Source organism: Panicum virgatum, chromosome 6K (genome assembly GCF_016808335.1).
Source record: "Panicum virgatum strain AP13 chromosome 6K, P.virgatum_v5, whole genome shotgun sequence".
In the NCBI taxonomy this organism is placed as follows: Eukaryota; Viridiplantae; Streptophyta; class Magnoliopsida; order Poales; family Poaceae; genus Panicum; species Panicum virgatum.
Window position 1 is genome coordinate 6,636,411 of NC_053141.1, and position 16,011 is coordinate 6,652,421.

Sequence of the window (16,011 nt, forward strand, 5' to 3'; positions counted from 1 at the left end):
GCAGCAACAGGAACGGAGATGAGTCATGCAGGAGACCGAGACCAGCGCAGCAACCGATTCATTGCCACCAGGAGGGTTTCAGAAAGAGAGACAATATTCTAGCCCAAGTTGTGAGTGCTGTAACCTGAAGTTCTTGGGCACGGCAAATACTGAATGCTTCAAGCTGATGCATTGAGGTTACAAACAAGTGCAGAGTTGTCTCGGCAGTGGAGTAATAAGGATGGAAGGAACTTCTTCCGGGAAACAGTGTCCGTCCTTTTGCATGTGATCTCAGCCGGCTGCAGCATCTGAATATGATTTAGAGCATAGAGCACAGTGGTGACTGAGCGTCATAACATTTTGGTCTAGAATTTATATGCACCCTGTTTTGTCAACCACTTGTAAATGTAGGCAAATGCACTGCACTCGAGAATTCGTTGTTTCAGTGCTTAGCATTTCATGGCGTCTCGCTGTCGACGGGAATATCGCTTACCACTAAATGCATAACGCCACTAAATCCCAAAATATTCGCTCCCATAGAAAGTCGAACCCAAGACCTCGGATGCTATCGAGGTTCTGGTAACTGCTAGGCTACACCCCTTTCGCATAAGCACTCGTTGTTAAGCACCTTGCATTGTATTGTGAGAAATCAAACATATCAACTGGGCCCTTTTATACATTCCACCACATCTCCGACATATTACCAGCCCAGCATGAGAAGCCCACATCAACAGGGCCTATAGTTTGGGCCTAAATGGGCCGGGCTTAATCCGATAGCCCAAATCCGGAGAAAAAGGGCCCCTCCCCTTTCCTTCCTCCTCGTCGTTCCTTCCCCGAATTCCCCAGTCTCGCAACCTTGTCCAGCCATGGCGACCGCGACGCGGAGGCTGCTCCCGGTGCTCCTCAAGACCCTAGCCCCCGCCGGCGCGCGGGGCCTCTCCACCGAGAAGGCCGTCGGCGCCGCCGCCGTCGTCGGCAGCCACACCGCCAAGTGGATGCAGGTATATATCCGCCCCCCTCCTCGCCCCCCCCCCACCCAGTCTCTAGATTCCGATCCGCCTTGGCCTCGCGAATCCAGATCATTTCCGCGCGGGTCTTGCCCGATTCGGCGGGAAAGGTAGCGCCTTGAAGGTTCCGCATGCGGCTGGGCTCTGTGTGTAGCTGCTGGCGCTGGTTAGTTTATCTGTCATTTTTTTTAGTTTAGGTCGACCTCGGCGTTGTAGAGACATTTTGATGCGCTTGAGCGAGACCCTGACCATCGAGTTTGTTGTTACAGGCTGTGCAATGTATGTTTCATGTTGATGTTTCTGTCTGTTCCGTGCTAGATCTGCAGGTCTTGTGTTATAGATTTACTAGGCGTCATCGTGTTGCTAGCATATCTTCTGAGATGCTAATTATCTCATGTTCTTGCTCAGTGGTGAAATGTTCAAGTGTACTTTGATGCCCATGAGTTGGGTGCTAGGGTTATGTTACTGGCTTGCAGATGTGGCACGCAGAGCTTCCATTAATTCCATATGACATCGTGTTTATCATGCATGGTTCCACCATTTTTTTTTTTGGGGTACAATCATCGTTTTCTGAAGTAAAGGTTTGTTTCATATAGATCTGCGGACTTCAGTTATCCTTGGATTAGAGTTCAGCTCTCCTTATTTGGCTCCTAAGGAAACTACCATCTTAATGCACTATGTATTTGGATTTTGTAAATGCTGCGGAGTTGTGACGTGTGCTTTCTCTGAAAGTCTTTTCATTAGCTAGAACCAACAATCTCGAAGAGAAAAGGACAACCTGTTGAGTGGAGTAAAGATGTCACACCTGGTTTTAAGGACAAAACCGAATGCATAACTATATGTATGCTAGGATCAAGTTTCATATATATAGAGACATCATAAGTGAATAATCAGTACAGTATCATGAAAAAGAGAACTAAAACAAATAAAAGACTATCAGAGTTTACAGCTTATCCTGGAAACGAAGGCTCCAAACTTAACAGGCAATCGACTGGGGGTTGCGTACGCCTAGAACTCAGCAACGTCTCCAAAAGACTTCACCACAACTTTCTCCTTCTGAGCAGCAGTAAGCAAGGGTGAGTACACTTATGGTTGGTACTCAGCAAGGCCACAAGAAATAATCAGAAAATGATTTATATCCATCTTTAAGTTTATTAATCATGTGAGGGTCCAAGCCGCTCTTGACCGTGAGCACGGCTAACCGGTTAGTTTTAACTCTGCAGAGGTTGTACACTTTCACCACAATTCGCGTAAAAGTTCCGAAGAATTTTGAACCCAACCACGCAATGTGCTAGCTAGAAACAATACCACACTTCCGAGGTGTGATTGCATAGGGACGCTACGAGGCGTTTACAAAGATTCCCTAACCTATGACAATCCGTTAAGGTTTCAAGTCAAAGCGGTCATAACACTGTCCTAATAAGGTGGTACCTTGCCAAAGGACCATTAAACAATACCAATTGCCCCAAGAGGATCGAGCTATACCCCGTCGATGCATCCCCTCTTGCCCTTTCGGTAAGATTGTCACAAGCTAGAGTCTCTAATTAATCAGCCAAGACCAGAACCATATAGTATTGTGGTTGTACTGTTTTCTTGGGTGGTTCTCCATGTTCCAATTAAATCATATCATCTTGTAAATAAAGTATAGATAGAAGTATGGTTAGGGTCACTTGTCTTTCTCCAACGAAAAGCTACTCTTACTGCTCTTCAGCTCTTGCTCACTTGCAATTCTTGATTCTTCAAGCTTCAAACAACGACCCTTCTACTCGAAGCAAACATTGGGCAACATACAAAGCAAACAACAAAGTACAACTAAGAACAGTACACCAAAACAAAAGAAAGGCTTAAAAGAACGTACTAAAGGATAGGGCTCACGGCTACGGTTACGAAAACGCAAGAAACACGGAAAACGAAGCTACGGTTGAAAAGAAACAGCTATCGGAAGATTTATATTATAACCGAACAGAAAACTATAAGCTTGATTTATTTTAATTAGGAAACACATGTAAATGATATCTGAAAGAAATATCCATATTAACTAAATCATATTGATTTATATTTGTAAAGGCGAGTAAATTTAGTCACATTTTATTTATCAATTTTTAGTATGAATTAAACTGGTTAACTATTTAACTAGCAAATAAAAGAGTGTTGTGAGCATCTAGCGTAAAACTTTAAGATATGTGATTTGAACTAATCAAGTTACATTAAAAGAAACATTTATATTTGTATTAATCCAATTAACATTAATTATGAAAATCGGTGTACAACTCTAATTAGCTTTTAATCTGAAAAACTAGTTGAAATAGATATTAATCAAATTGATTCTAAATCTATTTTAAAAACAGGAACTACGACGCAACAGCACTACTAAGCTATAGCTCATGCTAAAATAAAGCTAACGCAACGAAAGCGAACTAAAACGGAGTTAAAATGTTAAAACTAAGAGAGCTTGGGGTTTGTACTATACTTGTGCTGAGACGCAACGTGACCATCCAACTAGGGACCGAAAGGTTGCGGCGGGGGTCTGCTCCGGCCTTCTCGCTAGACCAAGGCTGCGCGGGCACCAGGGCACGCAGTGCCAGGAGGCGTGGCAGCGATCGACGATGGCTCCTGTGGTGGCGCTCGGGAGGGCGACACGCAGGGAGGCGCACACGGCTGCGCTGCGGGGGCGGCAACACGCAGGGCTGGTCGCTTCCATGTGCAGCAGAGAAGGTCGTGGGGTGCGGCGGCGCTGCTGGTGCCCCTCGCGAGTAGGGGGTGCAGACGCAGCAGGGCAAGGAAGAAGGCGCTGGGGTGGCTGGTTTCGCAAGGCGCACAAAGCAGGGGCGCAGGGGCTTAGGGATTAGGGCTTCATACGGTGCAGGCAACGTGAGCAGGAGGCCGAGGTGGACTTTGCCAACATGAGCAGGCAGGCACAGTTGGTCGGCATGGTGGGGGCCCACAAGCAAGGGGAAAAAAAAGTCGGAGAGCTTCCTTGCTACCTTGCGAAACTCTGGGGTGGTGAACTTGTCGAGGAGAAGGCACGGGGTCGACAGCGAAATGGCGACGACTCGCGAGAAGGAAGACACCACGACGAAGAGGACGACGAGCTTAGCACTAGGGTGGTGTCGGATTTCACCGGAGATGCACGGATGCGGAGGATGGTGGGATTCTGGGGAAAAGATTATTTTAGGGATTCCCAAACAAGGAGCCTCCCTATGGGTAGTCTATATTTTTGTGTGGAGTTGCCATGAGAGGTTGGTTTAATATATAGGGAGAAAAGTCTCACCATCCCACATCAACTAGCAATGTGGTACTAAACCTCCCTCCCATGCTAATGGGCTTTACGTGTCTTTAGCCCATTAGGGAACACACGAATAGGCCCTTGAGGTCCATTAAAGATTTATGTACTTTTGATAGGCTTAGCCCATTTAAAATTCGGAATTAATTATTTTCGAAATTAAAATAATTCTAGAAAAATCTAGAATTCATATTTAAAGTCCCAAAAATATTCCAAATGGCCCGAAAATTCTAGGAAAAATCCTAGAAATATATTGGGACCTAACGAACTCAAATAAAATATTTGGAGCTCATGAGAAGATTTCGAAGAGCCTCTAAAAATTAGAGTTTGCTCTAGGGAAAATGGGAAAAGAATCCGGAAAAATCCGGAAAATTCCCGGGAAGAACTTTTGATGATAGAACACATTTTGAAAGGTTTTCACACTCAACAACACTATGCATGTGACATGAATGCATCACTAGAAGAACAACATCATTTAATTTGAAAAAAACAACCAATATTTATTTTCTTTTATACTAAATTCTCTGTGAAGAAAAATAAATGTTGAGAAAATTTTAAAATTGTGAGAAAATTGTTGTTTTATTTTTAATTTTAATCACATCCTGAAATTCAAAAATTTCAGGGTGTGACAAAAGACCATCGTTCCTGGTTATTAGGAAAAAAAGACTATCAGAAATGAATTATTACTTCTGTAGTTCCCGTTGTCCTTGAAATTTGGAGCTACGCCCAGGATCTGTATCTTTATCTGGCGGGTAGCATCAGTAAGTCATTGTTTTGTTTGTAATGGCAAGTAAAGCGAAGAGTCTTGCCACCTGAATACTTGAGTCCTTGTTCAGTTTGCCATTGTGAGATCATGACATAGCGTAGCTCATTGATTCATATGGTATTTGCTGTAGTTGCAGACTTTGTTTTGTCCCCCCCCCCCCCCCCCCCCCCCCCGGCCTACAAATCATTTTTCTACTTTTCTTCTTAATTATTTTCCATCATTCATTTTATTTGTTGTAGGACACGAGCAAGAAGTCACCAATGGAACTGATCAACGAAGTACCTCCAATCAAGGTTGATGGTCGCATTGCTGTCTGTGAAGGGGGTAGGCAACAAAGCTGAACCACGCAAACTCTACTCATCTCTACATATTCTCACTAACATGATCATCCATTTTATGCAAACTGACATACCCTACACTTGCTGTGTTGTTTCAGCTGCTGAAGGTGTTGGCCTTGGCCACCCAATTGAGTATATCTGCCTTGATCTGGCGGCACCTAATGTGTGCAAGTACTGCGGTCTCCGTTACGTTCAAGTTCACCATCACTAAGTAGAGAAGATACTCCCTTTTACAATGCGGAAGTTTGGAGTTATTGCATCCACATTTGTTTCGCAATGTTCTGCTAGTATACTCTGTACTGTGCTTGATGTCAATATTACCTTCGATGGTCGTCTTTTTCCCGGATGACTTATAATAATCCAATGTTAACTGTGGAATGGTTTTCTACTGTTGAATTCTTTGCCATTTTTTGAATCCATGCAAAGTTGTATCTCATTTCTGGACCAGGAAGGCATGCAATTGATTGAGAGAGCAGTTTAGACCCAAAGATTTGTTTGTCCTTTTTCTGGAGATCCAGATCCAAACACAAACAGTTTCCTCGCTGAGCCAGCTTAGCTGATCGCAATGATCCACTGTGCATCAGTCATGTACTTTCTCTGTGATCTTCAAAAACAATTGCATGACAAATGACCGCAAATACATGTGGGGTCTATAACGCAGTCTGCTGGGTTGTCATGTTTCAGCCTTCTACTTCCTTCCATGGTGGTCATGTTTTTCTGATATCCGGCCATTTGCAACGCCTTTCAAAATTCAGAAGAAGAGGAGTGCAGTGTGATGTAGCCAAGTAGGTATTGTTGATTACAAAAAAAAACTATTCCATTGCAAACCCTTTTTTCTTTCTGAACTATTGGCTACACTTGCTGCCCTTGCCTAGTAGGCAGTAGCGCTGGAAAGAGGAAATGCCAAAGCCTGCCGGTCGAGGGGTAAATTTGGGAACAACTAGACTCTGGCAAGGACCAAAGTGCAAAAACATCCATTAACTGAAAATAACTTCCTTTCACTGGCCACACAAAAATCAATTGCCAGTTGCCACTCAGATTCCTCGGGTCGTCCCAGAAGAGGCAAGGATTTATTTAGACCAAAGTGATCTCTTCTCCATGCCTCGTAACACAAATCCATCCGATGATGAAAATATCAATCCTACCGCGGTATTTCCCCGAGTCAACTTTTTTGTTCTTCATATTCTTTAGGGTCCAATTCTTGTTGTTTCCGTTGAGACATTTCCTAACGTCTTGTTCAAGAAGCCATGCGTTTAATGGTCTTGTACCAACATTGTCTTGAGTTGCATGCTCGATTTGTTTGTTCTAATTCCTCCCCATTTTAATTTGCCCTTCTCCTGTCCTGGATGGAAATGTTGATTTCTAGTAAAAATTCCTTGCATTTTGATCTGGTTTCAAGATTCATTGATATTTGCTGGAAGCCTCTAATGCCAGATCTTGTATTTCTTTTGGGTTCTGTCTCATGCATGCAACACTCATCGTGTGTTTAGGCAGGGTGTTCATGCAGCATCATAGCACTGCCAACCTGATCATCTACAATACCTTTCAGAATGTAGCATTGGCAACAACGATAGCTTCTGTACCGTCCAGGAAATCATGGCTCCCGGCAGGCTTTGGAGGAAGTGGCAAGCACGGTGCCACGATCGACACTCCCCTCGAGGTATATTATTGATTGCTGAATTGTTCGCTGTTCTTGCACGGACGGTTAATGCTGCTCCATAATCCGGGTGTTACTTCAAGAATAGCATGTAAGCATGATGATTTGGTCTTAACTTATGGCATGTCGTTGCGTGTAGGATCCAAAGAAGAAGGAGAGAGAGCTGTTGTCATGGGAGCAGGATTTGAAGCGCCGGGAACAGGTCAGAATGGCTATTGATCGTCCTTGCCAAATCCCTTCCATAGTGACCTGGAATTTTTAGTCCTAAGTGTTTAAGTTTAATGACCAAGTTCTCAAAAGTGTGAGATTCGCTGCAGGATATCAAACGAAGGGAGGATGCAATGAACAGAGGTAGATCCGCTAGACCATTTTCTTTAAGCTTCACCATGATCTATTTTGTCAGGGTACTGAAGATGGATTTGTCTATGCAGCCGGTGTCGCCGTGGAAGTGAGAAATTGGCCGGAGTTCTATCCCATCATACATCATGATATAGCCAATGAGATACCAATCCATGCACAGAAGCTACAATACACGGCATTTGCTAGTTGGCTAGGTACTACTTGAGATCACAATTGATAATTTTTTTCACCTTGAATAACTAAAATTTTCATAAGGCTCATCATGTATAACCAAAATTTCAGGACTGATTGCATGTCTCATTTGGAACTTTTTCGCTGTCTTAGTTGAGTCAATTCGCAGCGAAGGTGCTAAATGTCTCAATTGTCATCCACTCAATCATCTTCAGTCTATATGCACATTTTTTTCTTTATGGATTTTCTGATTTGCAGATATTGTAAGTTTCCTCCTTGCTGTAATCTATGCGATGTCTGGGTGTCCACTTTCATACATACTTTGGTACAGGCCTCTGTACCGTGCAATGAGGTTTCTCTTCAAACTATAATTCCAAGTTTCAGCAGTTATAAAACATGGCTCTATGTATGGACAATTTCTTGAACATAGTTTCTCTGCCTTTTGTTGTCCAGAACTGACAGCGTGGTAACCTTTGGCCAGTTTTTCGTCTTCTACTCGGTAATTTTACTTGTGTAATGCTGTTTCCTGTGTTAGACATCTCAATCTGAAAATCTTTGACGAACGGTAGAACAGCAAAATTTCTATCCGTATTCTATAATTTTCCAGTCCACATCTTCTGATCCTGTATAATAGAATTCTAAATACTGAGCATCACAATGGCTTACCTGCCAGATTCATGTTGGGTTTTGTGTCATTGCTGCAATTGCTCCTCCAATAATATTTAGGGGGAAAACTCTTACGTAAGTGTAATCAGTAAAGTTCTCTTCTGCCCTGAGTTTGCTTCTGCAATAATTCTCATTCCAGTTTCTTTACCTAAATCAGGGGCATTCTTGTTGCAATTGAGGTTTTGGCTGGAGATATGTTGGTCGGGGTAAGTTGTCTTCAATTAATTTCACTCTTTGAAATAATTTTTACCTCCTAAAAATTGTTCATGATCCTTTGAGCTAGTGAAACCCTTCCAATAGAACTAATATATAGCTGCTCTTTTTGGAGTATTGCAGGTACTTTATTTTATCGGCTTTGTATTCTTTGCCTTGGAATCTCTTATAAGCATCTGGGTGCTGGAGGTTAGGTTACTGCCTATTTCTTCCTCCATTCCTTTCAAACTCTTTCTTGTTTTGTTCTCTGCTCATTACCAACTCGTTTATAAACCATTTTAAAAAAACTCGTTTATAAACTCCTGATTTGACAAATGTGCATGATTTTCATCCTTAACTTTAAATAAACTGTTGTTTCCTTTTTCCAGTAGTGACCAAACAAATTTCTATTATTGGATACTCTTTCAACTATAAATCCCCCCATCGATCCTGTGTCATTACCGATTGGACTACACAAATAAAAAAAAAAAACTTGTGGTTCTGGTTTCTTGACATCATTCCGTTTTCTTCTGCAGCGAGTATACATGTACTTCAGAGGGCACAGGTGAAGACCAGCAAAGAGATGATAGAATTGTCCACAGAAGCAGTTTCTCTGATACCGATATCAGGGTGTAAAACAGAAAGTTCAAGATTGGAAATAATGAATTTGCTGCTGCCTAGTTCTTGCTGTGTCTAGGTCTATTATTACTATATAAGGTTATTTTAGATAACACTGATATAGTTTACGGCTACCTCATTATATTTGTCTTGTAATAGTTTCTCTCTCTCAAAAGTATCAGTTGCAGAGTTGTACAAAGGAAATGTTATGATCAGATGTTAGCCATGGTCAAGGTAGCATGTGTTGCTCCACTTAATACTTCTGAATCCTCTTGATTTAAATTTTCAGTGATTGATTCAGTATGCGGTGCAAACAAGCCTTCACAGAGAGGAGAAATGTATTGTTATGGCAATACCAATAAATATATTTTTAGGGCCCAATGTACGATAAATTAGAAAAAAGAAAATAGAGGAGAAATGCACGAACAATATTCAGTTGGCCGCGTAGCACATAGCCAGGCCCAAACATATTCAGAACAAAAGGATTATATTCTCCACATCTCTAATTCTATAAAATTGGCAACAATACAATGCAGGATGCCAGATGCAGATGCTCAACTGAGGAACAACAACTGATTACATACAGAAATATGTTTGCTCTAAATAGTACACAATCTCCTGGTACAACTAAATCTTCCTGATGCCCTACAATAACATGCTAATCGATCTCATGCTATAACACAAACTTTAGGGATATGATCTTCAGTTCTCCTTTTGTCTAGTTTGATCCAGATGTTACAGGACATTATGAGTCCGAGTCCTCCCCGGAGCCACCAGAAAGGTTGGACTCCGACCTACTTTGCCTCTTCAGCCCCTCCTGAATTCGATCTTTGATCGCAGTTTCCTGTCCAATTAACATACATTTCATGATCACAAATTGCAGAGATCACTTGCATATTCCTTGTGGCTTTCTTACCATCATGTGGCAACCTTCCTCAAACTTTTCGAGGAACCCAACAATCCAACGGTCAGCATTCTCCATCCACTCCACGGGGTTGCTTCCAGCTATCTTCGCCGCACTGTGAAACTGCGTATGTAACACATCTAGTATCAGGGTTTTGCAAACCATGTTAAGATCTGTCTCAAAAGAATTGCAAACCATAATCACCTTCTCTTGATGCTCCTTCACCTTCTCCCTTAGCTTGCTGAACCCCATGTTCACTCTCAGTTGCTTCTCCTGATGATATTAAAATAAAATGGCACAATTGAGTGTTTTTATTCTTTCTCTTGTCTTCTGAAGCAGCTTTTCATGGAGGAATAGATCACCTTGACATAGCTCACGCCGAGGTCTTTGCGGCTGTATCCGCGGGTCAGATTCCGCATGATGTACTGGTTGTAATCCTTTAAGATCCTCATGATGATGTCCGATGTCGAGATGCCCTCGGTGCGCTTGGTCTCCTTGAACTTTCCGATTGCTTTCACCTGCACAAACGCAGAAATCAGGCAGTCCCTCACATTTTTTAGAAAAGGATGCCCCTTAATCCCTAGATGCTCAATCGAAACAGTGGGGAGATGCAGAAGTCCTAACAAATTCGTAGACATCATTGGCAGCTCCACTTGTGTCAGCATACCTGAAGCAAACACATTGTGTTAGTTACTTTCCTTAAATGAATTGGCCAAACTACAGAAACATCTTCTCTTCTTAATACAATGATACGCAGCCCCCATGCGTATTCGAGGAAAGAAAACAAAGGAAACATACACTTACGGAAGTGCGTCGTGCGCAACATAGTCAATGTTGTGCTTGTCAATAAACTCCTGATTGATCACCCATGGTGCATCCGGTATAACCTCATCAACCCACCTTTCAGTTTCAGCCCGGGAAACAAAATAGTCAGAGAGCATTTTCATGAGTGCCGGTGGCACTACTGAGTGTCTGAAAAATGGGGAGGTGGAGGAGTACTTGCAGTGCCGAAGTGACTCATAGCGCTCGTCCTCGGTCATGACGGTCTTTCCTTTGTACCGATGGGTGATCTCGTCGCTACAGCAACCGACGAGCAAGTAGGTGTTGGGAAATCTGCAGAAAGAAATTCAGAGAATTATGCAAGACAAAATGAACACTAGAATTATGAATTGTAACCATCTTTTTCAGAAGCAATGCGTTTTCATAAAAGGAAAATGTCAGTTTTTATGATGAATTGTAATCATCATAAAAGGAAGAACATCAATCTATCAAAGTCGTCTCTTTTCAGGAAAATGGCAGTTTGCGGCTTCGTATTCGATCACATTCACATAAATTTCCATGTCCAACTAAAATCAGTAAAATTAAGATATCATCTTTCAGCAAAAAGTGGCTAAAGATTATTCGGGGAAAAATAGAAAAAATGATTGAAGAGTATTGTTCGAAAAAAAGAAAAATGTGGCTAAATATAATATTAAGAAAAAGGACCAATCTAAAGGCCACAAAGCAACATTTCCTGGAATCTGGTCGCCTTCAAAAAGATGCAATCAGCGAAAAAGTAACACAATCTCCAGGTAATCGGGTTGGCACAGAATTTACAAGAGCAAAGTGAGGAGGGTCTCACGATTTCTTGGCCTGTTCAAGCGCACGCGCATGGCCGAAGTGGAAGAGATCGTAGATGCCGTCGGCGTACACCCTGAGAGGCCGCGCGTCAGAGCTCACCGACGGCGAGGTCCCCGCCACAGCCTCCGCTGCCGGCTGCTGCTGCTGGGGCGCCGGCGGCGACATCGGGTCGTACCACTCCGTCTGCGCCGCCGTCGCCGTCTCCGGGACGGCCGCGTCCTCCGCCGGCTTCATTGGCGCTGGCCGATCCTGCTCCAATGGCTTCGGTCCGTGTCGAGACTTCCAGGCGACGAAAAGGCCAGCAGCGGTTTCGGTGGACGCGGGAAAATAACGACCGGCAGACTGGAACAGTGGAATGGAAAAAAGTGACGGTTTTTAGATGGCGGAATACTGTGGGACCCACAATTCGAGCGAGGCCGTTGCTATTTACGGAACGGGCATGTCCTTTATGCTGCTGACAAATGCGCATGTTGGGTGGCATCATTCATTAGTAAAATTGGTGAATTTCTTTGGCTTTCAAAAACATTTAATGCAAATCCTTCACATTTCCAAAAAATTACAGGTGAATGGACAAAATTTACTGCAAATCCTTTACATTTCAAAAAAGTTTGATAGGCTATTTTTGTCGGATATTTCACCCAAAAAACATAACCTTTTCTCCTTCCTGTCAGGAGTGCTAAGCGTCTGGCCATGCTGACTTGGTTCCCACTGGTGTTGTTGCATTGGAATGTATTGTTTGCCCGCAAAAGGAAGCAGAGGATGCAACAATCTTGTAGCTTCTCACATTTGAAAAAAGAATCATGCACTGAAGGCAAATCATTTGATACTTTTCAGATGTAATGCAGTTAAAGCATACATATTAAGTGATAAGATTCAGAAAGTTCTTTTAACTCCATACCCTGATTACAACCTTCATCGTTGCACAATTCTGATATCAGGTTGTTATCTTCAATCAATAGAATTTACATGAAAAGGAGATTGGACAAGCGTGGCACTGAAATCAGTAAATGAAGGCACAAAGACTTAACTTTTATATTACACATGTGGTCTCCAGTATCCTATTTTCCCAATAAAGGAGAAGATCAGAAAATAACCCCAAAGGAAAATGAACTAAACATACAGGCCAGCTGAAGAAAAAGAACATCTGAATTAGTCTGCACTCGGCGGGGACTATGGGACAGGTGATGGGTTGTGTTTTGACGTGTGTTCACTGCTGCTGAGCTTGACCTCCAAGAACCTTCCTAATGTTGTGCCGCTGCTCTGACGATAACCTCTTAGGGAAATCGACATCGAACTTGATCCGCAGGTTGCCTCTTCTCCCGTTCTCCTTGACAATAGGCATCCCCTCCTTTGCAATCGCAAGCTCATACCCTGGTGTCACCACATCTGTGAGCTTAATCACCAGGTCACGCCCGTCGAGGGTCTTCAGATTGACTGTGGTTCCTGCCAATGCATCCACCAAAGCGATCTTCCGGTGGACTAGAAGATCGTTGCCTTCTCTTGTGTACAGATCATGGGGCTTCTCATCGATAACAAAGACGAGATCGGCAGGGAGCTGGTTTGGATTCTCATTTCCCTTGTCTGGGAATGTGATCTTGGTTCCCTTCTTCCAACCAGGCTTTATATCAATTGTCAAAATTTCAGATTCGGTCCCTATTTGCCTGTTTAACAGACAGTGAGAGTAAAAAGTAAGCTAAGAGACGAAGGCAGACTGCATTCTCTTAAAATCACCATCTTTTAGTTGTTTATGATTTCCTTGTGAATCCATATAGAGATGAGGTAACTGAAAATCACCGTCACCATTTTATTGTAGCCCAAAATAAAGGATATAGTAGCATGCTTTCAATCTTTCATAGGTTTGCAAACAGTCTGAATCCACCTAGATATATGCTTACCCGTTCGGCTTCACAACATTCCTGGATATTTTCATCTTGCGCGTTGAACCTGCATACAGCTCTTCAAGTGTGCATAGCAGTTTGGTTTCCACAGGCGGTGGCTTCCGAGCCTGATTTGAACTCGTGCCGGCTGAATCATTGTATGATCTGAACTTGTTCTCATTCCCACCAAACCCACCAAAAGTGCCAGCGCCTTCTGTCTGGAACCTCATTGACTTAGCTCGCCCCATATTCTCGAAAGGCTTGCTGCTGCCAAAGAACTCAGCAAAGACATCTTCAGCATTGCGAGGATTGAAACGTTGGTTGGCAGACCCATTCATGGATGAGGAACCACCACCATCTGCAGAGGCCTTCAGACCCTCCTCGCCATATTGGTCATATATCGCTCTCTTCTGGGGATCACTCAAAACCTGAAAGCAGTCAACATTTGAACATCAAAACCTGTCTTAAGCTGAGAGCTTCGTCTCGCAGGTTTAACTGTCAGCTCTTTTTGCCACATTATTTTTTTGTCACACCTGAAAGAGCACAATGCACACAACTGACACAAATTTCTGGCGGCATTTCCAATTCCCTAGCACAAAAAAATCATGATCCCCCAATCTACCATTGGAATGCACTTTCTTTGTAGTAAGTACAAGGTCAAGGATAAACAAAACAAAAGGTCATCTACTAAAAATTCCATAGAAATACTAGCATCGAAAGCTACGTGGGTGCTGCAATTTCACCGAGATGTAAAGTAAAGTAAAAAAGATGCTGTGCAATTCCATACCTCGTAGGCCTCGGAGATCTTCTTGAATTTGGCCTCGGCCTCCTTCTTGGCGTCGCCGGGGTTCTTGTCCGGGTGCCACTTCATGACCAGCCGGCGGTACGACTTCTTGAGGTCCTCCTCCGTCGCGTTCCGGTTCACCTTGAGCACATTGTAGTAATCTGTCCCCATCTCCCACGCTCATGCCAAGCGCAACAGCAAGAAGAAGAAGAAGAACCGCAACAGCACCGCCACCTCCTCCCGACGCAATCAAATCCTCTTCCTGGATTCGCCAAGCGCCGCCGCCTCCTCCTTCGCGCCGATCCCACCAGTAATCCAATCAAAATTCCCCGAGAGCCGCGTGGGATCACAAGCGAAGCGCCCAAATGCGAGTTGGGGACACGCAAGGGGAACAACAAAGCTGCCTCCTTTGACCCCGCTTTCCCACCACTCCCCACGCAGGATCAGAGGGAGACTTCGCCGCCTCGCTCCCACTCCGAGCCGCACCACGACCACCGCCAGCGGCAACCAACTCAGCGCGGCCACCTTTCGCCGCGCTCCGGCTCCAATACGGGGGGGGGGGGGGGGGGGGGGGGGGGCGGATCAGAATCAAACCAAGAAACAGATCGCGCCTCGAAGCCTCAGGCAGCAACTTGGCATAAAGAAGCGGGGAATGGATGTTCCGGGAAGGGGTCAAGGCAAGGCGACGACGAAATCCGGTGCCGGAGACGGCCGGGGGGGGGGGGGGGAGGGAGGAGATCTTGGGAGGCGGAGGGAGCGGGCGGAAGGGACGTCGACGACAGGGAGAAGGAACAGAGGAGACGCGGCTATTATTGGCCCAAATCCCAGCTTCCGCTTACAGAAATAGCTACGCGCCATCGGGGTAACGTATCCCGGGGCGTCCCAAATGGGGCCGACATGTGGGGCCCACGAGATCCACCTGGCCCCGACGCTTGTTTTGTGTGGTTCTGAACTTCTGGATGCTCTTGTTTTTCCACAGACAACGACATCCTCGTTTTAGAATGCTATTAGCGTGTGACAAGCGTGTTAACGTGTTCCAAGCTATTTTACTACCCTACTTCTAGAATGATTTTGGTGAGAAATGACTCGCTACGAATAGACACCTGATGTGATAGGAACTTCTTCTATGGTTTTAATTTAAGGCAAAAGTGTATTTTTCATCCTTTAAGTATTGCTAAAGTGTGACATTCATCCCTCATGTTTCATTTGGTGCAAATCAATCCCTTAACTAGCTAAAATGGTGCATTTATCATCCCACTTAGCTTATTTTAACAATGGTGTAGTGTCATGTAATATTGGTTTAGGTCATGTAATTATCTCACTAATCATGGCCTAGCAACATCTAATGTTAAGTCAATCGCTATAATAATTTGATGTGAATCGGTTAAGTTAATTTTTTGGATAAAATTTTTATGGAGTACCCAATTTAGAGAATTTACTGATTTTTAGGCTTTAGAGCATCTCCAAGAGTCTTTTTAAATTTTACTATCTAAATTATCATTTGGAGAGTCATGTACATAAAAATCGCTCTCTATACATCTTTGGCTAGCAAGGAATCCTGAATAGATGATGGTTATATTTGGATAACCACTTAGAGAGACTTTTAGAGGCTATTTTTCCATCAAGATTTCTATTTTCTAGCGATTAGGATGAATATAAAGAGTCTCTTGGAGTTGCTCTTATATCTTTAACTCAGCATATTACATTGCTAAGTGGAGATTAGTCAAATGATAGTGTGGCATAAACTACCATTAGATTGTACTAAACCATTCTTAAACTAAGGTGGGGA

General features: G+C 43.5%; 4 protein-coding genes across 4 annotated transcripts; 2 read left to right on the plus strand and 2 right to left on the minus strand.

The window, feature by feature from the left end:
- The first annotated feature begins 774 nt into the window (after positions 1-774).
- Positions 775-5,790, plus strand: LOC120711480 (NADH dehydrogenase [ubiquinone] iron-sulfur protein 6, mitochondrial-like). The gene is made up of 3 exons (XM_039997033.1): positions 775-980; positions 5,275-5,359; positions 5,472-5,790. The coding sequence occupies exons 1-3, from the start codon at positions 846-848 to the stop codon at positions 5,582-5,584; spliced, it is 333 nt and encodes a 110-aa protein (XP_039852967.1). The 5' UTR covers positions 775-845; the 3' UTR covers positions 5,585-5,790.
- Positions 5,791-6,337: 547 nt separating this feature from the next.
- On the plus strand, positions 6,338-9,336 carry LOC120713880 (secretory carrier-associated membrane protein 5-like). The gene is made up of 11 exons (XM_039999847.1): positions 6,338-7,033; positions 7,170-7,232; positions 7,348-7,381; positions 7,462-7,584; positions 7,673-7,735; positions 7,820-7,913; positions 8,015-8,060; positions 8,235-8,302; positions 8,385-8,433; positions 8,564-8,629; positions 8,956-9,336. Exons 1-11 carry the CDS (start codon positions 6,836-6,838, stop codon positions 8,986-8,988), a joined length of 837 nt encoding a protein of 278 aa, XP_039855781.1. The 5' UTR covers positions 6,338-6,835; the 3' UTR covers positions 8,989-9,336.
- Positions 9,337-9,536: 200 nt separating this feature from the next.
- LOC120713881 (choline-phosphate cytidylyltransferase 2-like) lies at positions 9,537-11,879 on the minus strand. The gene is made up of 8 exons (XM_039999848.1): positions 11,563-11,879; positions 10,941-11,054; positions 10,746-10,841; positions 10,566-10,608; positions 10,304-10,459; positions 10,146-10,214; positions 9,954-10,064; positions 9,537-9,881 (listed from the first exon to the last, which is right to left on the minus strand). The coding sequence occupies exons 1-8, from the start codon at positions 11,793-11,795 to the stop codon at positions 9,783-9,785; spliced, it is 921 nt and encodes a 306-aa protein (XP_039855782.1). The 5' UTR covers positions 11,796-11,879; the 3' UTR covers positions 9,537-9,782.
- A 608-nt stretch (positions 11,880-12,487) lies between these two features.
- Positions 12,488-14,958, minus strand: LOC120711481 (dnaJ homolog subfamily B member 4-like). Its single transcript, XM_039997034.1, has 3 exons — positions 14,226-14,958; positions 13,457-13,866; positions 12,488-13,222 (listed from the first exon to the last, which is right to left on the minus strand). Exons 1-3 carry the CDS (start codon positions 14,391-14,393, stop codon positions 12,769-12,771), a joined length of 1,032 nt encoding a protein of 343 aa, XP_039852968.1. The 5' UTR covers positions 14,394-14,958; the 3' UTR covers positions 12,488-12,768.
- Positions 14,959-16,011: the final 1,053 nt, after the last annotated feature.

Bases quoted from the DNA above. Each gene is read 5' to 3' on its own strand.
- LOC120711480 (XM_039997033.1), top strand. From the start codon at position 846: ATGGCGACCGCGACGCGGAGGCTGCTCCCGGTGCTCCTCAAGACCCTA. The intron at 981-5,274 runs GTATATATCCGC...TATTTGTTGTAG, and splicing joins ACACCGCCAAGTGGATGCAG to GACACGAGCAAGAAGTCACC. The intron at 5,360-5,471 runs GTAGGCAACAAA...GTGTTGTTTCAG, and splicing joins CATTGCTGTCTGTGAAGGGG to CTGCTGAAGGTGTTGGCCTT.
- LOC120713880 (XM_039999847.1), top strand. From the start codon at position 6,836: ATGCATGCAACACTCATCGTGTGTTTAGGCAGGGTGTTCATGCAGCAT. The intron at 8,061-8,234 runs GTAATTTTACTT...CTTACCTGCCAG, and splicing joins AGTTTTTCGTCTTCTACTCG to ATTCATGTTGGGTTTTGTGT. The intron at 8,303-8,384 runs GTAAGTGTAATC...TACCTAAATCAG, and splicing joins TTTAGGGGGAAAACTCTTAC to GGGCATTCTTGTTGCAATTG.
- LOC120713881 (XM_039999848.1), bottom strand. From the start codon at position 11,795: ATGAAGCCGGCGGAGGACGCGGCCGTCCCGGAGACGGCGACGGCGGCG. The intron at 10,460-10,565 runs GTTAGGACTTCT...GCGTTTGTGCAG, and splicing joins CCAATGATGTCTACGAATTT to GTGAAAGCAATCGGAAAGTT. The intron at 10,065-10,145 runs GTGATTATGGTT...TTACATACGCAG, and splicing joins TGAAGGAGCATCAAGAGAAG to TTTCACAGTGCGGCGAAGAT.
- LOC120711481 (XM_039997034.1), bottom strand. From the start codon at position 14,393: ATGGGGACAGATTACTACAATGTGCTCAAGGTGAACCGGAACGCGACG. The intron at 13,867-14,225 runs GTATGGAATTGC...GACTGCTTTCAG, and splicing joins AGATCTCCGAGGCCTACGAG to GTTTTGAGTGATCCCCAGAA. The intron at 13,223-13,456 runs GTAAGCATATAT...TCTGTTAAACAG, and splicing joins AATGTTGTGAAGCCGAACGG to GCAAATAGGGACCGAATCTG.